At 40.9% G+C, this 23,087-nt stretch overlaps 1 protein-coding gene across 2 annotated transcripts in view; it reads right to left on the bottom strand.

Annotated features, from left to right (window-relative positions):
* Positions 1-23,087, bottom strand: part of SLC44A1 (solute carrier family 44 (choline transporter), member 1) — a 93,200-nt gene that overhangs the window by 32,480 nt on the left and 37,633 nt on the right. For both annotated transcript variants that reach the window (XM_015414576.1, XM_015414575.1), the window contains exons 4-7: positions 21,429-21,565; positions 12,607-12,700; positions 4,735-4,904; positions 722-811 (exon numbers count right to left, since the gene is read on the bottom strand). In XM_015414576.1, coding sequence (XP_015270062.1) covers positions 722-811; positions 4,735-4,904; positions 12,607-12,700; positions 21,429-21,565 — 491 coding nt within the window. The remainder of the gene's footprint in view (positions 1-721; positions 812-4,734; positions 4,905-12,606; positions 12,701-21,428; positions 21,566-23,087) is intronic.

Here is a 23,087-nt window from a genome sequence, read left to right as displayed (position 1 = left end):
AGTGGTTCAAACGATCCTCGTATGTTACTAGGGATCCCAAGTCCCCCCGGGGGGCGGGGAAAACCCCGCCCCAGAGGCCCGTTCCCTGGTGGCGCCGGATCAGGCCCCGGGGGGAACTCCTCCCCGATGTGCGCATCACCCGGAAGTGACCCGGGCATGCTGGGGGCGGAGCCACGGCCATACAAGGGAAAACTCTATGGTTTTCCCTTGTATGGTTGTGGCCCTGCCCCCAGCATGCCTGGCGTCATAACGTCACTTCCTGGTGACGTGTGTGTGGCGCACGCGCGCTTCGCGTGCTCCAGGATCCACCCGGGAGTCCCCCGCTGCCAAAGTAAGTTCCACTTGGCAACCCTATATGCTACCCATGATCATAAGACTGTCCTCTAAAGAGGAAAGGTGCTGTCCTCTCCTCCTGTACTGAGCAAACGATCAAAACAGCACATGGTACCGCTAAGTAAGACTTTCTGAATTGCCAGAAACCCATGATCGCATTGGGATCACGAGCCGAAGACTTCATCTGATCTACTTTCAGTTTTCATAAGCCACATAATCAGCTGCCACGGAAGACAGGCTTGAGAGTAATACAGGGTGAAATAGCAATAACAAACTCCTACAGCAAAAATGGTTCCCAGTTTTTAGAATGTGACAGGAAACTGGGAGATCGGATATTTAAACCCTTGTCCACACTCCTAGAAAAATAAGGTTAACGTCAACAACTTACCAAGTGATCCCAGAACAACAAGAATAGTTAAGATCCAAACAACTACTCTTGAAATGTATCTGATTATCACCATCATGATCATGGAAAGCACTGCAAAGAAGCAAATGAGAATAAAGAGGATAATTTATTTAAAGCAGAAATTGCTATGAAAAATATATTGAGGAAGGTAACATAAAGCACTTCCCCTGAAACATCTGCACTAATACATTAGTGACGTTTCTGCATTCACTACAAGTACTTTACTCAAAAAGGTACAGACTAAGTTTTACTATATTCTAATTTGTGACTTGCCAGTTAAATAAAATAACCGTATATGAACATTTATACACCAAGATATGAACACTCAGCTGTAGATACAGTACAATGAGAGGATGAATGCAACATGTCAGAATGGTGACTTTCTTTTCATGAGTTGGTAACACATTGCACAACTCATGGTGAGCACAACCCAAAAGTTGCATGCAGACAATAAATGCTTGGCAAGCATAATTATCATGACGAGAATGAATTAAGATGTTAAGATTATGACAAGAAACACGTACTACTTAATCTTTACCTGTCTTATTCCCAAGAAACCATTTAATAAGGGTTTTTTTAAACAGTCTTCTATACCATTCTATTATTTGGAACTCTATATATATCTCAAGTGTTCAGCACTCACATTGCATCATAGACAAGATGCCCACTACAAACTTGGTTTGCTTGGAAAAGCATGAAGAGCTTCAAATTGCTACAGGAGTGTGCAAGTAAGGAAGAGAAGTTATTTCTGAGTAAACCTGGCTGATTTTTCACATTACACAGAAATGCTCCTTGAAGTTTCACTGAGTGAAAATCTGTGTGTGTGTGTGTGTGTGTGTGTGTGTGTGTGTGGCAATAAAAGGTCTGAAAATTCAGAGATAACAGGTGAATATCAACAATATTAATGTGATTCTGAAAATTCACAACGAATACTAAAAAAACTGGGGAAATAGCTATTTTTGGACATCATTCCATTCATTTTGGATGTCAGTTTTCACACGTGAATGCTAACTTTAACCCTCATTCTGGAAACTGATTCTTTGTTCACTGTAAAGTATATAAAGATGTGAAAACTGGGAAGAGAAGACTTTTAGGTGAAAAGGGAAGGAAGGAATGTCTAGGGATGCTCGAATACCTTCTGGTTCAGCTAACATCCTGTTGGATGGCAGCGATCAGGCAACTGATTAATCAACAGGCAGTTCAGCTGTTTGCAACTTGTTCGTATCTATTTGCAGAAGCAGGCTATACGCAGCCATTAGAACTCGACTTCCAGCTGATGAGGGATCAGTGGGAGTCAGCTTCTGATCTCCTGCTGGGGAACTTCTCTCCACCCAAACTGACAGAATGGCCTGCAGATAATAGGGGCAATCTGTTCCTGTTCTCTGCAGCCCAAGTGGACAGCCGGAGTGTTGCTGGTGGGGAGAAGCAATTTGTTTCTCTCACACACACACACACCTGAACTTAACTGCTTGAGCTGCAGAGAACAAGAGCAGTCGGCTCCTCTTCTCAGCAACCCAACCTGACAATTTGGAGTAGAGGGGAAAACAAGCCGATTGCTTCTGTTCAGTCTTGCTCAAATAGAAAAGCTCAGCTGATATCAGCTGGGGTATAAATACAAATAAATAATAATAATAATAATAATAATAATAATAATAATAATAATAATAATAATAATAAAATTGACTTTTGAGGTTTACTTCCAAATTTCTCACTAGGTCTCTGACAGGCAGAGGACTCAGCAAGATGGTTGGAGGGCAGTTCCTGCTCAGCAGCCATTCACATTAGTTGTTGAACGATGAACAGGTCGGGGGAGCAAGGTATGCTGAACTGTTGAATACATTCGCCACTAATTTATGACATCATTAATTCTGTCATGCTGACCAAAGGATCAAATGTTTATGCAATATCAGCGTAATAATCAAGGTGACTATATGTAAAGTTCTGCTTTTCTACTGCTACTCCAATAACGGTGCTTCATAAAGCTATCTATGAATCCTACTTTCACAAGTTCTGATGTTACCAATGAACAAAAAAATCAATTGGCTATGGTGCAATGGGTGCTGGAACAGGCGACAATTGAAAAACCGAACGAAACCTTTAATTGTCTCTTCTCTTGTTCCACATAAAAGAGTGGCTAGTACACTGAAAAACCGAACTAACGAAACCTTTAATTGCCTCTTCTCTTGTTCCACATAAGAGAGTGGCTAGTACACTATCAAAATTTGTAGAAATGTTGAAGGAACCTTTTACTTAGTTTTTACGATTTAGGACATGATACCCCTTTGTGTTGATAGAGATCTAACACTAGGATTAATTCCTTCCCAAACACCTATCGCCTAGTAAATCAAACGGAGATTTGGTTTGATAAAAATAAATTCATAAAATGTATTTAAATATTTTGCCATATAAGAATTTATTGAAGAGACAGCTCTTATTTAACCTGCTATGCCATTTAAATTAATGATAAACTCCTCCCACAAGGTTTGAACTAGGTCTGAAACTTTTTAATCCATTTAAGTATCTGTGTAGATTAATTTTAATTAGAAAACTACTGAAATTTTTACACTTCTAACACAAAAAGCATGTTTTTGAGGGATACAATGAGCACCTTGAAAAAACAACAACCCTACTTTAGACTTTTTTCACTGTTTTCCATGTCTGTTGCAGTCGTTTCCCCCAGTCTGTTACAATGCTGTCACCATTCTTTGACTTTTAACAGGGCTGCTCGTCTCCCCCTCTCTACATGAACTCAGACAACCAAGGACCACATACTAAATATAATGATGCCATGGAGTCACAGAATGAATCCAAATTGACTAGATGCTGACCTCAGAGAAGGAAAGTGAAGTTACATTGCCCTCACTCTGAAGTTCTGGTTTGGCACTGGAATGTGCTCTAACCCATTGGGTCCCACTATAGTGTATGCAGACAGACAACATGCACTCTTGGATGCACATTCTCTTGGACATATGCAATCTATTTTACTGCTCTTTGGCTGCTTTACTGCGGCAACATGGCAAAGTTGGGAGCATTGGCCTGGCTGCCAAGAGAATGGGGGTGCATTCCTTTATCCTCCACACAATCATGTTCTTATTCTTTCAAGCATTCCCTGGAAAGCTGCAAACATAGTACCAATATTTTACTCCCCCAGTGTTCCTCAGTTCAAGTTTGAATTTGTCTGAGCAAATTTTAGCTTGTGGGACTGAAAAGTTAGAGATGCACTTGTCTGTTTTTTTGAAATTAGGTTCTGGTATATTTCTGTAATAGAAATGAAAGAACACATATTAAAGAAGGGCCCTTTCTTCTGAGAAAGAATGGTAGCTTTTTTGTTGTCTTTGACATTTCCTTCAATAACCATAAAATATATGTAATGATATTGTGCAAATTTTACTTAAATACAATCAACCTATTTATTTTCATGGCCCACTCTGCTCTTCCTCTGAGAAGCCTGGGGAGGCTTTTGTGGCCTCTCCCATCCGGGAAGCTCACAGGCCAAGACCTATTTAGCTTATGGCATCTTAGGTCTTCAAGACCATTTTGTTTTAATCAGTTAAAAGCAGATGGATTCATCAACTAAAATTCTTCGGATTGGCTGGCAGACCTGCTTTTGATGCAGATCCCTGAAGATTTAACTATTTATGCCCACTTAGCAATGTCAGCCAAAATTAACTGAGAAAACACACTGAGAAGCTTATATACAAGGCTTACAAATACTGCAGGCTGATTTGATTTTAAGGGGAAGCAGAAATTTGGCAATGACACCGAATGGCGCTCAGATCCCCACATCAGTTAAGCATAAGGAGAAAAAGTCAATGCACACACATTTTTAAAAGCACATTTAATGCAGCTTCTGGATAGGAAATATAAAATTAGAGGTCGTTCCCTAACAGACTTCATACTGAACATGCTGTGTTTTCATATTGTGGGGACAGAACGTGTTCACATTCTCCTGTTGCAGTACTATAGAAACAGCTAATAATGAGAAAAACAATTACCTAGTGATAACAAGCAAAGTCCCAATATAATCTCTCTGCAGGTCATTACTCCACTAATCAGCCTGTGCAAGACACTACTGTCACTGACAAGGGTGACCAGGGCCTCTGCAAACTTGGCATAGCAGGAAATGTTCACAGGAGCACAGCGATGGAAGAATGGAATAGGTGCACTGGTGATACAAGAAAAAAAAATCAGAAAAAAAATTACTCCTATGTAATATAAATGCCACATCAACACACAAATGGAAGGTGAATTGATGCAGTACACTCCACCCTCGTAAACGCTCTAATCAGGAGTTGCAAGATTAACATAAACGTGCTGCTATAAATGAGGATGGCTGTAATGGGTCGTGATGCAGTTCTTAAAAATCAAGATATTCGGAGAAAGGAGGGTGGAGTGCACAGTCTGATGCTTCCCACCCCCACCAGCTCAAAAACAAAGCAGAACAGCCCACATTCACCCCGACACACACAAACTGAAAATATTCCACTAATTCAATGTCATCAAGAGTCAGGCATATTTATATACAAAGGGGAGATCTTGCAGTATTTTCCAAAAGGCATTCTGACTTGTAGCAATGGTGAGCCTCTAGCAAGCAGCCCTCCAAAACTCAGGAGTGTAAGTGTCACGAGGCTGCTGCTTGCTTGGCTCTCCTCAGAGACGAAAACAGGATACAACAGAGGTGGTGGTATTGTGCATGCGCATGCCAGGATCCCAAATAATCCCTGTGTGTGACACTGAATGGATGCTGATTTCCAGCTATTGCTCCTCACAACTTACTGTATGCTGTCACCCATGGGTCTCCCAACCCTATGTGCAGCTTTCCGGGGGGGGACGGGGACTGAGGAGCTGAGGTGGAAAGAGGAGCCCCCCCCCCCACAAAGGTCTTGAGGCACATTATCAAATACTGTTCACAGCCTTAAAATCCTAGTCACAGAGGACAAGCCAGTTGCAGGCTGATTTCAGAAATACTCTCCCTGACTTTAAAACAGGGCAGACAACTTTTATACTGAAACAATTGTGGTAAAATTTAAAAAACACAGTTTAGAATCAGATAAGAATCCCTAGAAGCAGACCTTCTCAACATTAGTCATAACCTATGTTTTCTTATTTTTATGTTCCATTTGGATGGCAGACTCTTATCTTTTTGATTATTTATTTATTTTATTAAACTTCTGAATCGCCCACCCTGCAGAGCTGGGTCTGGGCGATTGATTCCATTTTTACCTAGCCGCTCCTCTCAGGAGGTGGGGGCAGAGTACACAGTTCTCCCCTCAGGTATTCTATCCTAGCTGAACTAAGGTTAGGCTGAGAAAGAAACTGGCTCAAGGTCAACCGGTCAAATGCATGGCTTAAGTGAAAATTTAAGCTCAGGTTAACCCAGTTATAGTTCAGGATGCTAACCACTACAGCAGTGGTGGCGAACCTATGGCACGCGTGCCAGAGGTGGCACTCAGAGCCCTCTCAGTGGGCACGCGTGCCATCACCCCAGCCAGGCCCAGACTGTCATTAAAGTATGGAATTCTCTGCCAAATAATTTTAAGTAAATGAAAGCATTTGGGATTGCTTTCCTTACTTTGTTTGGATCATCTTATGTTAATGTATGAGTTGTTTTTTCTAAAGTAAAACCTCAGTATTCTGGTTAAATTGCCGTGTTGGCACTTTGTGATAAATAAGTGGGTTTTGGGTTGCAGTTTGGGCACTCGGTCTCTAAAAGGTTCACCATCACTGCACTACCGCGTACCAGCTATGAACATATTCTGACCAACCCTGGCTAATTACGAAAATTGTTGCCAGTTTAAAGCACTAACCATTCAATACTTCTAGGAGAGCAGCTACAGGGCTGCCTTTCCAAGCACATAATCTTCTCTGTCCTAAATCTTTGCCAGGCATAATCCAGGGCTGAGACCCATGCCAGTTCAAGGTACCGGTAAGACAGTGGCCAGAGTGGTACCTCCCATCTTCTCTTCTGAGCTTCCTCAGAAAGAAAATACCAGTTAGAACTATCCCATGCCCAAATCCTAGACACAGGAATTATGCTTCACAGATTTAACCACAACTGCCTGTCGTGTTCATTATTTTCTCCCTCCCTTGCTCAGTAGGCAGCACTGCTGCTGCCAGCACTTATACCAGACTGTCAAGACTGTCTATTTTTAATTCTCTTTTGCACACAGAGAACCTTTTTACATTCTGAATTCACAAGACACTCATCTTTCTAATTGGAGCCAATGAATAAAATCACTCTTTTCTATTCAGAAGGCATTTTCTTTAACCTCTAGGTTATTCTCTCTCAAAATCAGTTCCTAACAGTCATACTTGTCAGGTTCACTAAGGCGAAGACAAACAGGGTATGGAATGCCTGTGGGGTCCATCACGTTTTAGTCAGAGATGTGAAGTCTGCACTCGTTCTAATTATAATTCTTTCTAAAATGCTAAACCTTCATTTCAAGGATGCAGGGTAGAAGCTGCTGACTTCAACCTCCCTTTTCCATGTATTATTTATCATTTACAAAGACCCAGCACTTTAAAGAGAATTATCTACAGAGAGTTATTGAATAATTAGTAGCTCCAAATTGGGAGGAAATCATAACTTACTATATCTAGAAAGTGCTGTTGTTGTTGTTGTTGTTTTTTAAATTAATCTACACTTCTACATAACTTGACAAGCTCTTTTAGACTTCAAGGCACACGGTGTCCTTGAATAATCAGACACCTTGGAAAAGCTAAAGAGTGCCATAATAAAACTATTCCTGGTCTGCAAAACTTCAGGTTACATGTGTCAGAAGAGCCTGATCAAATGTTCTTCCACATAATAAGACTGTCTGCATACTAGCCTTCACCCCAGTAGTGCAGTTTCAGGGGAGGGTTGCCACTCACCTGAGTATTCAGCATGGATACTTTAATTCCACATAATGTGTCTAGGATCTTGTGAGGAACGACCAGATAAAATAAAATAAACTTTGGGTTGTAAAATAAACTCTGGGCTGGGAAATTCCTGCAGATTTGGGGGCGGAGCCTGGGGGTCTTGGGGAGGGACCTCAGAGGGATATAGTCTCACAGGATTCACCTTCCAAAGCAGCCATTTTTCTCCAGGAGACAGTTCTCCTGTACTCCGTACTCTGGAGATCAGTTGTAATTCCTGGGGATCTCCAGGTCCCACCTGAAGGGTGGCAACCACATTTTGGGGGAATATTCACCTTACAGCTAGGAGTTGTGATGTTGTCAAAGTCTGTAATCATGAATTTTCTAGCTTGTAAGTGCCCACCACCCCGTTCTTTCCTAGCTCAGAAAGTAAACTGAGCTTCTGGACACATGCAGGCTGAAAAGGTGCCTTGGAGCATCAAAAACCACTTTGAGTTTTTTGTACGAAGTGGTATACATTCAGTAAATCCATATGTAGCTTTTTAGGGCACCTGAGTATTCAGTAGGGATACTTAATTCCACATAATGTGTCTTGAATCTAGGTATGGGGTTTCCTCATGCCTGGAATCCAGTTGAGAGCATTCTAAAGGGAAATACTCCACTACTGAGGGGAAAAGGCATTATGTCTTTCCCAAATACAAGGTAATGTTTGTAGAAAGCAACATATGAACGTATAACACACAAGACCTCTGACACAAAACTCGTGTAAAAACCACTGAAGTCAAAGAGCGAGAAGGCTGGCTTTGAACCATACATTTATTTTTTTCTGCGTTGATTGTGGAGGCTGAATTAAGGGTGGAGTTAATTGTTCTGCCTTTCCAGCAAGTGTTCACCATTTTTGTTGCTGAAATCTTTGCCCCCATTTTTGGAAGAGGCTTCTGTCCCAAACCTACACAGATTACATTCATCCCTGTTGATACCACAACACAAGTTATTACCTCAAAACATGTTTAGGATCAAGATGTAAAACAGGTATCTTTTCATACTCCCCATCCACTAATTGCAAAACTAGTTCATTGCATACTCCCCATCCACTAATTGCAAAACTAGTTCATTGCAATCTCTAAAATACCCACTAAAGGAATATTCCATTCTTATGCAAATAATTGTACAAATGACAAAAAGTCATTTACTAGCATGCCCTGATAACCATTTTGCTTTTCAGTTGCATTCATTTTAATGCAAGTTTATATAAAATAAAAGCCAGGCTCCAACCAGCTGCCTAGGTCCATGCGAAGGGCTTGTGCTAACCCAGTGGAACTCTGGACTTGTTTTCTTCGAGCATCTGATCCCACCCTACCCATGCCAAACCCCTTCTGTTTCAAATGCAGTTTGCAATGTAGCGGGGGGGGGTGCCATGGATAGTGGAACACACCAATCCAAAGCCCCCTTGAGCTGCTGGAAGCCATTTAGCTGATCCTAAAATCTTGCTCATTTTCCTTTCAGACGGGGCAAAATCCTCAGTGCAATTGGGGGAGGGGGTGCTAAAGAGGAAGATTTTTCCTTGTCCTTTCTTTTCCTCCCAGTTTTAATGCAGTTAGTTATTATTGTATTAAACTACCTTCTGCGGAAGACAGTGATTATCAAGCACATCTCAAACTACCTGGTTTTATGTGTAGGAGACAAAAATTTAACTTTGCTATAATGAATAAAAAATGAGGTCAGCGGTTACTACATGATGTCTCGGAATAAATAGGACTCTCGAGAATCCAGCACATGAGCCCGATTTCTATTTTAGTAGCTCTGACTCAGGGAGGTACGAGATGCACTGCATCTCTTTAATAAGCAGCAATATAATAAATTTATTACAGCAACCCTCTGCATTTTTATTAACGGCTGTTGATTAGATGTAGGGATATTACATGTCTGAGCAGAACAAAAAATTCTCTCAGCTACAATGCCTCATTTAATAATGATCAGAACTCAGTAAGTAAATGGGTGGCTTCACAGTAAACAAGAGCAGGCATATTGTTCCTTCTTGCATAGTACATAAATTATTTTCAGCATGATACATAAAGGTTTAAGATGACAGAAGCTGTATCTTAGCACTGGCCTCAGAAAGGATATGTTTTTTTAAAAAAAACACCTATTTCCTGGGTCTGTAAAACAGAGAGAAGCCTGAGGAATGATGACAACTCTGCCCTTTCCCTTTCCTGGATTCTGGAGAGTTTCATTGTGGAAAAGGGCTATGTAAGGATCACATATCTCACTGACCCCTTGGCAAAGTTTTCTGGCAAGAAATACTGGGAGGCAAGGGGAGCTTCATGCATGTGTAAGAGTAGCTGAACTACCAGGATTCCCGAGTAAGTTTGTCTTTTCAGTTCTTTTGTAGTGCCTAACATGTCATATCACACAGGAAATCAGAGGGAAAAGAACAGCAACTTATTATGTAGAAACTGACACGGGAGGCTCAAGTTTCACACCCTCAAAAAGGAAAAGCAGGAAGGGAGGGAAGGAGTAAGAGAGAGGAACATCTTTGACAGTTGTGTGGCATCTTTGATGAGCATTGCTTTGCCCCTTATCAAAGTGACTTGTAAAGCCTGGGCAAACCTTTGAGCTGAAGGACAAAAGCCAAAGATCTCTTGGCTAAAGCTCTTAATCTGTGGTGTGCAGCCTGTATCTTTAATCTAGCCAGCCAATGAGTTCAGAAACAGTCTGATATGCACTTGTTTGCTGTGCTCTGGTTTATCTGTGTATTGTTTTTCCTGTTGTAAGCCACTGGGGGGGGAGAAGGTGGCAGGCAATGTATAATCAGAGTCCGTACTTGGATCAGAGACCACTAAGGGAAACTCTGCAGAGGAAGGCAATGGCAAACCATCTCTGCTTCTCACTTGTGTTAAAAGGCCCTTGCTGGAGTCACCATAAGTCAGCTGTGAATTGATGGCACTGTATACAAGCACAAGCCACTTTGGATCCATTTAGAAGATAAGCACAGTATAAATGCTTAAATAAATGAATAAAATGACCACATGCCAGTTTGCTTAGACATCTCCAGTGCCCCCCTAAGCAGAATTACACCCTTGGCATGAATACAGTGATGTTGGGTGAGAAGGCTGATATTTTAGAGGGGTTGGGTTCACTTGTCTTAGATGGAGGGGAGCTGGCTTTTGCAGGATACTTATGAACTTAGCCTTGCTATTTGAAAAGCAGGTTGGTGCAGTGGCCAAGAGTGCTTTCTACCATCCATACCTGGTTTGCCAACTTGCTCCTCTCTTAGACTCCAGTCAAGACAGTTTTTCTACATTAATCCATGCTTTTGTAACATTGGTGTTTGATTACTGTAATGTGCTCTACATTTGGCTGTTCCTCAAGAAAACTCACACACTGCAGCTGGTTCAGAATGAAGCAGCCTGATTACTGTCAGCGGCTAGTCCATGGGAACATATAATTCACCCATTTTAAAACAGCTACACTGGCTGCCAGTTTGTGTCCAAGTCCAATTCAAGGTGCTGGTTATGACATTTACTGAAACAGGAAATGTGATACAAAGATTTCCAAAGTCCTTCCAAAAGACAAAAGACGTTGAACAGGAATACTCGATCCGGAAAAAAATAAAAAATAAAAAGCATGGTGTGCTTTAGACAAGATGTGTATTGAATATGCATCTATCTGTGCAATGCAACACAGAGTTACACCCCTCTAAGCCTATTGACTACAATGGACTTAAAAGGGTGTAACTCTGCTTAGAATTACTTTGTTTGTGGTATGTACATTTTAGTAAGTAAACTTCTATTCACCTGAATAAAGTTAATGCATTTTTAGGAATTGAAGGTTTTATGCAGAAAAATATAGAAGGGTCTAACCCACCCCAATGATGAAATAAGCTTGACTGAAGGAGGGTGGAGTGGGGTGTGGTGTGGTGGAGATAAGTTGAATAAATGCTGAGTTGGCAAGAATTCATCAGATGGCCTACCTCATCCTTAAACTTGGAGCCCAAATTCCAAATTACGCATACTGGAATGCAAACTTAAAAGTAAGTTTGTAAATCAGCATTAAAATGAATTTTAAGGTTGACATGTTTCACGGCATTTTAAAAAATGGTTTACTTGATGAGGCACAGAACCATAGATGCAAATTAAATGGTTAATTTTTTTTAAAAAAAAGGATCTGGGCTGTTTGGAATAGTAATAGGAAGTCTATCAAAAATTAACTATTTGCACAATGGTACTGAACCACCCATCAGTTGTTTTGATACTACTGTTTCCTTTCGTTACAAGCACATATGTCAATTACTCATGTTTTTTAAAAGCCACTGAATCATTTAATGTATGTTTAAGAAACCACAGAGAACCAGCCACACAGGTGAAAAGACAAGTTACTTGTAGGTTACACTGTTAAGCAATGGAAGCTAGAGTAAAAAGGTAAAGGTAAAGGTTCCCTTGCTCGAAAGCCAGTCGAGTCCAACTCTAGGGTTGCGGTGCTCATCTCCGTTTCAAAGCCGAAGAGCCAGCGCTGTCCGAAGACATTTCCGTGGTCATGTGGCCGGCATGACTAAACACCAAGGTGCACGGAACGCTGTTACTGCTAGAGTACAACACACATATTCTAGACTGGGAGACTTGGAAGCAAGAAGGTATAGACAAAAACCAACCAACCAATCAGGTGCCACACAGTGAAAGGCAATACATGAAGACATCACAACTAACAAAAGCATCTCACATGCACACACCACCACCAGTAAACCCAAGTTGCTATACAGCCACACAACCAAACAGTGCCAAACTCCTTTGAGTCCTAGGAGCAGGAGACTACTTAAAATAACACATCATAACATATTTTCCAGTGAAGTGAATGCAGGATAGCAACTTTATAGAAAATGTGGCAGTTAAGAGGGAAGCTCCTAAAAAAATACCCCATCGCACCATACTGAGGTCCTCAAGTGACATTACCCTGGCATTACGACTTAAGTTCTGACACAACATTAAGACCTAAAATAGCAGTTAGATTACCTCTCTGGAACCGGGAGCTTGGGGCAAAGCTGAGCAGCCCTTGAATCTGTAGTGTATTCAGATGGCTTTAGTTCATAGCTACAAAGAGTGGAACCTGTTTAAATGAACAAAAAACAAATCCAAGGACATTAGTTCAGTGGCTAGCATATCAGCGCCATTAAAAGCAAACTTTGGCCACAGAACTCCACAACATTACCAGATGTTTGGAGTCCAGTGTTCAGCTTGTGCAAAAGAACATAATTCATTGTGGACTTCAGGAACACATCATTTAAATAGTGGTTTGGGGCCAAGTCTACAAATGCTAATCAGAGACTATACTCTGCATGGGAGCGGTTCTGCTGTAAAGTGAAGAGTGGCTCATCAAGTGCATAGATCCAGAGGAGCTAACCGTGTTAGTCTGTTGCTGCAAAACAGTAAAAAGCCCAGTAGCACCTTTAAGACTAACAAACTTTATTGTAGCATAAGCTTTCAAGAAACACATCTGATGAAGAGAGTGGTGTTTCTCGAAAGCTTATGCTACAATAAAGTTTGTTAGTCATCAATTGCAATCTTCAAAGATTTAGGGCATCCAGCTAGGCAGATGAACTCAGAAGTTGGTTGCATATTATTCAATGGAGCTTACTCCCAAGGAAAGCATCCGTAGGACTGTAGCCTTAGTTATTTAAATTCATCTTCAGACAGTGATTGAATATAAAACCAATTTTTGTGTGCATTCACAGCAAAGCTTCTCCATAAGAAAAATGATAGGGAATGGTCACCGCATGATGACATCCTTTTCTTCATAAATTTTCATACACATTTTTGCCTCAAAAACTAACTTTCATAATGCAGATCTTTAATACTGTGCAGCTGGGGGGAGGGATTCAACAATACCCCAAAAGTGATACCCAGAATATTGCAAAGAATACCTAGAATATTGCAAAGAAATCCTTTTTGAATAGCCAAAGTAACTAAATCCTAGGTATCAAGGAACAGAAAAATAAGAGAGGATCAAAAGTGACTGCAAGGCTTATGGTCATTTAATCTATTTAAGAAATCTCATTTGTGCTTCTCAGGAAAAACAGTTCCATTTCTTCCCTGCTCTATCAATCCATACATTTGGAAACTATATGAAAAGCACCCCAAAATTGGGATTTATTTATTCTTTGGTTGCTTTGTGATAAATAATCATTGAGGCAAATACAATCAGGGAATGAAGATTCTCCCACTTCAAGGAGCCAGGCATAAAACATATTTGCTCCAAATTCCTCTCTCTCTCCCTCCCTCCCTCCCCAAGTCTTTTTATATTGTCTGTAAAAAATGAACATGACAATCCTGACAGATACAGACAGTTCTGGCTATAACGAAGGACACGGCCAAGGACCCCCCACACAATACCACTGAACCGTGAAATACCAAACCAAAACATCTTATGTATCCATTACAGCTTCTCAGAATTGCATTTCTGTTGAAATAATGGCTTTGGGCTACACATCATCTGGCAGAAATGCAAGGATTATAAGAGTCCATTTCTTCCTAGCACCTTTGGCTATCCATCCTAGGCGGCAATCCTAGTCACACTTCAGTACCAGTAAGATCGGTAGGATTTAGGCATTAAAATGCAAGGGATCAAAGTGACAAAACCCATGCCCCAAATTACAACTTCTTAAGCCTTGATAGTCATAATTTACGTTGTGAGGGAAAAGGAATTGTTGCTTCCCTTTTGACATTTGTGTCCAGATGATGCCATACTGAATCTTAACAAATTTAAAAGTCTCTGTCCATAAACCAGAAGCCACTGTAGCAATTTTCTCTACGCGTAAATACCAACCACTCACTTTTCTGCACAATATGTTGCCCTGAAATAGCTATTAAAACATCTGCTGTAAAATTCACAGATTAAGTCAGAGGCACAGAATACGCAGGCATCTTGCTTGAGGCATCTTGCTCTCAACTCTATCTCTCTTTTTTCAAAAAATGAAACTCACCATTTACAACCTATTCATAAGCGCATCTCTCTTGCCAAAACTAGCAAACAAAGATTTCATTTCCTACCTTTAAAACCTCATCTAGAAAGGAAAACTGCTGCACCCGATATTTAAATGGGAATAGTACCTTGGAAATGCACCCTTATAATGTCAGGCCACAACTTAATTTATCATGGTGATTGTTTGTATCAGGGCAAAAAATATTTTGAGTTCCTAGGAACCAAAATCAATTTTTAGGAGCAAAGGGATTTTCTTTTTCTGCACTGTATTGTCTTAGGGTGGAAATAAGGCTAGTAAGGCAGAAGCTGAGGCCTTCCCCTGATGTTACCCCTTGGCAGCAGTGTTCAGAGGTTTAATGCCTCTGAACATGGAGATTTGTTAGACCAGTTAATTAAAAAATCATATTAAACAATACTCCTTGTTCTAAGCTGTAGTTAGATGTAACTGCCATAAAAGGAGACCCATTCACACAGCCCAGCATAATAACAGATATTTAATAGACAGACACTGCCTTGGAAGATAGTTAATGGACATGATCTTCAGAAAACTAAGGCAAGCCTTCAGTTATGCTCCATGGTAAGAATGGCCCTGGAGAATCAGACCAAGAGTCCACCCTGTTTCCAGTGGCTTGTTAGATGCTTCTGGGAAGTTTACAACCAGTACATGATTGGCAATAGTTTTCCGGTGCTGTTTCTCCCATAGCTTCTGGTATTCCAAGGTGCACTGCCTCTGAAAATGTAAATTCTATTTCGCTATCATTGGCTCACAGTTCCTGATAGACCTATCCTTAATGAATCTGTCTAATCCTTTGCTAAAGCCACCAAAGCTAGCAGCCATATGTTGCAGCAGTGGATTGTATAGGAATGGTGTAAGCCGTATTATAGGTTTCTATGCATCAAGTATTTATTTACTTAATGAGATTTTATGCCTCTCTCAGAAGTTCACAGGGTGGCATATAATAAAATTTACAAATCACAAAATAAATTTATAACATTTTACAGTATAAAATGAAAAAAGAGCAACAATTCAAAAACAAAAACAGTCAGGGGAAGGAACAACTACATAGTATATCTCTAGAAATACCCAGGAATACAAGAACATACTTACCTGGTGCCTGAAACTCAACAGAGTAGCCACCAGGCAAACAGATGCAAAGGGGGCATTCATATGAGGCTTCAGAATGGAAAAAGCCCCATCTCAGGTAGCTACCTATCTTAATTCAGAAGGCGAGGACAACAGAGCAGGGCCTCTGCAGATCTTATTAGATGGGCAGGTTCTTATGGGTAGAGGTAGTCCTTGAAGTACCCTGGCCCCAGAATATTTAATACAAATCTGAGAACCAGCACTTTGGATTATGCCCAGAAATGAACCGGAAGCCAGTGAAATTCTTTCAAAACTGCCAGATGTGTTCCCAACAGCTGAGTCGGCAATCTCACAGCTGCATTCAAATTTCCATACAGTCTTCAAAGGCAGTCCCCACAGACAATAGCACTGCAGAAGTCTAGCTTGGATGTGATCTGAGCATGGATAACTACGGACACAACTTCCTTTTCCGAGAAGGGGTGCAACTGGCAAACTATCTCCAACTGGTTAGTAGTTCCACCCAATACATACAAGTTCTGAGCTTCAATCTGTACAAACGCTGCAAAACTGCTCTTTCAAAGGACCGATGAAATAGTGCGGGGAAAGGTATTATACATTACGATCACAAGTGCCATGGTATAACCACAGAACTCTGTTCTAACTTACACTGTGTTGTGCTCAGCTCCTGAATTTCTTCACCTACTTTCTACCAGTTCAGCTCCTGGTACATTTTACCTAGATACTAAGTGAACCAAGGAACCAAACAAGTTCTGTCAGGTGGAAGCCAGTGCCTAGAAGTGATTGTCTCAGTTATCTTGAATCATAGCTGAATTCTAAAGACCAACCAGGATCTTGACAAAATTGCCAGACATGTCCATAGGAAACTGCTCAAAGGCTCCCAGAAATCATCCAGATCCACCAGCCTCCAGGAACAGATTGTCTCACCTCTCTTCCTCTCTTAGAGAAGCTTCAAGTTCCTGTGACTTTAAACATCACCAGGTGATGGTCTGCCCATGATAGGAGTCATCTGAATATCCCCACCATCAAACTATATGACCAGAGTACTACAATGTGTGACCCACTACATACATGAGCATCAATATGTTTGAGGGCCGTCCCATAGTTACCATGGCAGCCTTACAGCCTTGAACTGCTTCAGCTGATGAGGTCTCAGCATGGAAATTTCAATATCCAAACTCTTAAACTCACTAGCAAGTCCGAGACTTCAAATGGCTCAGGCAAGGAAACTACTGGGCAGCAGAGTGGCCAGTACACCAATGTACACCAATAAAGCTTTACTGAAATTACTTACGCATCCCAGGCTAACCTCATTTGCACTCCACACTCACTCCAAGGTTGGTCAGACCTAGCTGTGTGCACAGGCTGCTTGAGCACAAGAGTTCCGTAGGTGATGGAAAGCAGAACTCTGCTCTGTGCTTAAGTTATTTCAATAAAGCTTTATTTTGGTTAAAGGATCCTTGCCTGGGACGCTCCATCTCTTGTCGACTGCTGCTGCTGATCCAATATCATTGAGTGCTTCAGATGACCTATGGACTTCAAACCATCTCTGTCTTTCTTTCTACTCTGTTGGTAACATCTGCAGTGGTATAAACCTCCGTCACTCCGCTCCCCTCTTTCTAGCACTAAAAATCCCACATACTTGGTCCTTCTCTATAGGGAAGCGATCCAACCCTTAGGTTATTTGGGATGCTATTTTCGATTACCTTGTACAATACCGGTGAGGCATTAAATGGGTCCAGCTGTAATGAAAGTTAAGATTCCTGAATTGTAGAGTTTAGATGAAAGGTTTTATTTGTCTCCTTTAAACTGCACTATTTAGGCCAGGGGAGAGCTGCCACTAAAGTTAAGGTAAATGCTCTTAGCAACACAATCTGTTGTTGGAATGATGTAGTTTAAGTGTAGTAATTGTGCATTTTATATTTTGGTCTAACTTGTCTGTCGATCAGTGGTTTCGGCAACACATAATTAATCGATGCCTGTGTCTAATGCACATTACATAGGATCAGAAGGCATGCTTTTGAAATGTGCCAGCATCTTTATGCCTAGTATTTTCTGCTTCTCCTCTTTTCCTTCTGAATCTCAAGCTGCTCAACTAAGAACTCCCCCCTCCCCGCCTGATGCTGCAGCCAGTTCCCATCACTTCCGGGCTTTATAATTATTCAGACCCAAATGCACAAGCTTATGCCATACATTCATTACCATATGCCAGCAAGAGTGAAGCATAGATTGGCAGTTATCAGAAGCTGGGAGCTTCATTTCTTGTTACCTCACAATCAGTAACTTGCATCTGTGTTGACAGTCTGAGAGTTAAACCAAATGGCTTCCTCTATTAGTTTCCTCATGGTCAGCCAAGTATGCTCCCTAATGCGGCTTTGGGCCACATACTTCGCCCTGCTTGAGTGCAGCCTAGACTCCAAAACTCTGAGCATGGAACTTCAGACAGGTGCATTAACATTTACAAAGGCTCCTAAGATCAGGCATTTATGTTTAGAACAAGATTCAGGTGGACTCATGCAAGCTCGCTGGGTGACCTTGGGCCAGTCATGCACTCTCAGCCTAACCTACCTCACAGGGCAGTTCTGAGGGTAAAATAGAGAGGAGAACAACACAGTAAGTCACTCTGGGTTGCCATTGGAGAGAAAGGTGGTGTACAAAGGAAATAAAGGCTGTCAAATTGTCTGGACTGATATTACTGGATTGTAAATCACCTTGAGCCATGGGAAAAGGCAAGGTATAAATAAAAAGACATACTGGCTGCGATCACACACACTAAATAATCCACTTTCAAACTGGATTTTGCCAGTTCACACAGTAAAAATCCAGTTGTAAAGTGCATTGAAAGTGGATTATTTAGTGTGTGTGATCACAGCCACTGAATCCTAGTTTTGTTCATATAAGATCCCAAGACTCTTCAGATATCTCACCAGGCAGAAAACAAAAGAGTCTTGGGCTGCTGTGCTCTTTTAAACCAAGTGACGAATAGGTTTATTTCAAAGACAGTATGTAGCCAAAAACAGCATGTTTTAACTTCAGATTTCTTTTGCTACAGATTATCTTGCAGATTCATAGGGTAGCTGTTTGTCTATTGCAGCAAAGGGGAAAAAAACAGGAATCCACTTACATCTAGAGTTGAAAGCCTGCAAAATGTAATTGAATTTAGAACACAAACCAGCATTCTTCTAATACACAGAAGGTAGACAAAATGTTTCTAGTTAAAAAAATCAAATCACAAAACATTTAATAATAAAAATTAGACTAAGACTGTAGACCTTCAATGAAATTACTGTTATTGCTTTAGTAGCTGAATTGGAATTATAGACAGTTTGTCCTGAAGGTTAGCATTTGCACCATCTAATATGCTTACTTAAAACACAAGCAACTGCCCTCAAGGTCACACAAAGTGAAGACAGATTATGGCATCTTTTCTGATAAAATCTGATGCCTTTATTTAGGATTAATGTATTAAAGCCAATTTAAAAACCTGAGAGGAACTTGAGAGGATCCCTGCAGTAGGACAAAACTTGAGGGAACAAACGTTCAGCTTTTAAAAACAGGGAGAGAATGGATAGCAGTAATCAGCTTTAGTATTAAAGGAAGAAATTTTTACATATACTGTGTGCACAAATACATGTGCATATTTTTAGTTTGCTTTAGCAAAAGCTAATGGGCTTTCCTACCTTCCTCTTATTGCTGAGTGTCTCTATATGCTTAAAAAAAGAAGATTTTCCTGAGGCCAGAGAACTCTCCTGAATGGTGCTGGATAAACCATGGAAGCTACCGCTAGAGAGGGCAATAATTGGAGACACCTCCCCTTACACTTGTGCATAATGCTGTGTTTGGATCCCAAACAGATAATCTGGAATGGGAGCAGAATATACAGCAAACTAGTGTGTCAGGAAGATTAACTCTGAACCCTTTTCTACTACATGCCAGCTTTCCACGTACAGGGAGTGTGTTCTTTCAATGAGGGGAGAGCACATGACCATTTACCTGCATTCTTAAGCTGTGCGGCCCATAAAAAGCCGCATACATGGCTCTCTTGACTGTATGCCTCAGCTGCAGCACAATTCTTCGTAACCAGTACAGCATTTAGAACTGGAAATTCTGTAGATGCCTGTGTGATGAACTGATTCAAAGTACTGCAAGGGAATCTAACACCATGTCAGCATCCAGATGTCACAGGAAACTGTATGTAACAGGCCACAGTTTGTTCCCGTCAGTCTGCTGCTTGCCTCCTTCTCCACCATCAAACAGAATCTCCAGAAGCTATTCAGAAGGTCCTTTGCATTACCTGGAGGCTGGCAAAGTCTCACAAGGTGCACAGGCCACCTGTTATTGACAGGCTGCAACGTGAGAGGAATGGGAGGAGGAGGTGGTGGTGAAAGCTAGAGCAAAAGCCGAACACTCTCCTCTCCCTCCTCTTGGCTCAGAGAGACTGTCAAGTCTGCTTCCCCTTTTCCACCTAGCCATTGAGCGCCTAAAGAAAATAAATCTTTTAGTCCTTGCCTCCCTTCCTCTGTCGTGCTCTTGCCACTTCTTCTAAGTTTGTTTCTCTCTCCAAATCAAAAACAGATGCTTGGGAAGAAATGTATGATCATGGTCAGGGCATTCCTTCAGAAATATGGGAAGAAGGGGCTGAAGTAGGAGCTCTCTTTATGCGGAAGAAGGTATGGTAGTAGTTGGGCTATGAACTACTTCTGGCTGCAACTATGTTGTGTGTGTGGAGAAATATGTATTGCGTATGTTGGCAAACGGAGTAAAAAAGTGTGCGATTAAGCATGATATTTTTTCCTTGCTGACTTTTAGTTCTCCTCTGGGCAAATGCCCATCAGCCCTTTGTTAACAACTGGGAAGAGGGGGGAAATAATAAATTCCATGTTTTTTGGTAATTTGTGATCACCTTCAGTAGCATAACACAACGACAGGCAAGTATAAAATTCAAATTGTCTCCAGAGATGGCAAATAATCATGCAATAGAAACTTTTGGGAAAGATTTTATTCTTCAAAAAGCCACACATGAAAACCAAACCAAATTGACCAGTGATATACCTGAAAGGAAACCAGAGCACACAGATCAAACAAATTCACATGAAAAGTCTGTGTAGTCATACAATGAAAACCTCAGGACTTTTTTTTATGGCAGTGGTCACTAGTACCAAGTACCAGCACCAGTGGGGGGGGGAGGCTCTCTGAAGTCCTGAGGGAGGAACTGGAGCAGCCTCATTCATGAGTAAAGGTAAAGGTTCCCTTGCTCGAAAGCCAGTCGACTCCGACTCTAGGGTACAGGCACATTTTTTAAAAACAAACAAAAAAAGTGCTGGAAGACCTAATAAAACCTAAGACAGCACCCATTGCTCCAGCACCCATTGTTAATATTAAATTGGGGCTGTCAACAGAGGAAGTCTTAGTTGACTGACTGCACCTATTTTAAATCCATTTATTAGTTTTAGCACATTTGCATACAAACAAAAGACAGTTCTAAAAGAAAAAGCATTCTATTGTCAAATGATGTAGACTGCAGCAAGTGCCATCTGGGTCAACAAGTAGGAATGCTTTTGCTAAGATAGTTGCATACTATCCACATTTCTTGTAACCACTTGTGATAAAACATTTTTTAAAAATGCTGTCTGATTATAATTGGGGGCACACAGCTAATTAAATTTCTAAGAAATCAATCTTGTCAATCAAGTCAATATTGCAGCCTTTTATAATATTGGGTGGAAAGGGAAACAACATCATGCATTGCCTTACCATTGGTCTCTGCAAATTTCTGAACATCAGCCAGAGTTTTCAACTCATTTCGTGGGCATGCTGATACACACAGAGCAATAGATTTGATCTTTCGACGTACCAGGTCTAAATTGCATGGCTCCAAAAAGAACACATACCTTTAAAAAAAAAAAACACACACCACAAAATACAGATTAGATTTTTTTAAAAACAAAACCAAGTCCTAAACAGCATTACAATGCAATCCTGAATAGATTTGCATCTTTCTAAACCCATCAGCTTCAATGGCAACTGGACAAATATTAAATTCTGAACAATAGCATCTGTACACTCCCAAAGCTAAGCACAATCAATTTCCTAGATCTTCAGTTTTAGGGGAAATTGATTTTAATGTGTGCAAGTTTAGAGAATGATTCATCAAATAACACAGGGGAGGCATATGATGAGATACAGAATGAGAGAGAGCGAATGACCTATCTCAATCACAATCACAAACTGATCTCCAGCATGCTAAAGTGCCACTGTTCATTCAGTTTCAGCCCCTGCACTGCACAGTGCATGTTACAGTTAAAGAGCAAGCAGTGAACCTTTATTATTCCAGTGAAGCCATCAAAATGATCATCGCTTTCCACCAAGATATAAAGAGAAAAACTCTTGATAAAGTTTATTTGTAGTTCGCAGACAAAAACAGAGGTCTCAGTGCACTCAGATTAAAGTTATTGCAAACAAGCTTCTTAAATAAGACTTTCCACACCACTGGTTCATAATTCTATGGATAGCTCCAGCATATTTTTCAGTAAGGGTAAAACTGTGAATCAAATTGGTTACTTGAAAAATTTAAAATTATCTTATAGAACTGTCTTTCACTTTACACATTTCAGAGCATGGACGGCTTCAAAAGGGAATTAGATAAGCATATGGAGCAGAGGTCCATCAGTGGCTATTAGCCACAAGGTATAGCTAGGGGCTCTGGGGCAAGTGATGCTCTGTCTTCTTGGTGCTTGGGGGGGGGGGTCAACAGTGGGAGGGCTTCTAATGTCCTGGCCCCACTGCTGGACCTCCTGATGGCACTGGTATTTCTGGCCACTGTGTGACACAGAGTGTTGGACTGGATGGGCCTTTGGCCTGATCCAACATTGGCGTCTCTTATGTTCTTATGTTCTTATGTTAAAACTAGCAGTGTATACCACCATCCAGTGTGAACTGGATCCCTGGATCTAATTTCAATTGAAATGTCGCCATCGATTCTGCTACAGAATATAAATGCACAGTTAGAAAATTTACATGCAAAAGCAGAGAATTCTCCTACCAGATCAAAGCTATTCAGATTAAAATACAAAACACAACACAATTTGGATACAAAAATAACGCTGGAAGTGACTGAATACTATTCAGAATATTTGTCTGCACCTCTCAATCTGTGGGTTCTGGCCCAAAAGTGGATTGCGAAACATGTGGAGTGGGTCCCAGGGTTTTGCAGCTATTGATTTGTGCATGTTCTGTTTTTTTCTTTTCAAGTGGATCACCATATCAAATAAATTTGGACTTATGGGTCACCATACCAAAAAAGGTTAGGAACCACTGGACTAGTTCATTAGCAACAGACCCATTTTATAGGTGTTGCATAAAAGTAAGATTGACTTTACTTTCTTGTGAATATTTTTAAGAAACTGAGGGAAA

Source organism: Gekko japonicus, unplaced genomic scaffold (assembly GCF_001447785.1).
Source record: "Gekko japonicus isolate JY-2015 unplaced genomic scaffold, Gekko_japonicus_V1.1 scaffold656, whole genome shotgun sequence".
Lineage (NCBI taxonomy): Eukaryota > Metazoa > Chordata > Lepidosauria > Squamata > Gekkonidae > Gekko > Gekko japonicus.
The sequence above is the reverse complement of the archived record's forward strand: the minus strand, read 5'-3'. Positions and strand labels throughout refer to the sequence as shown.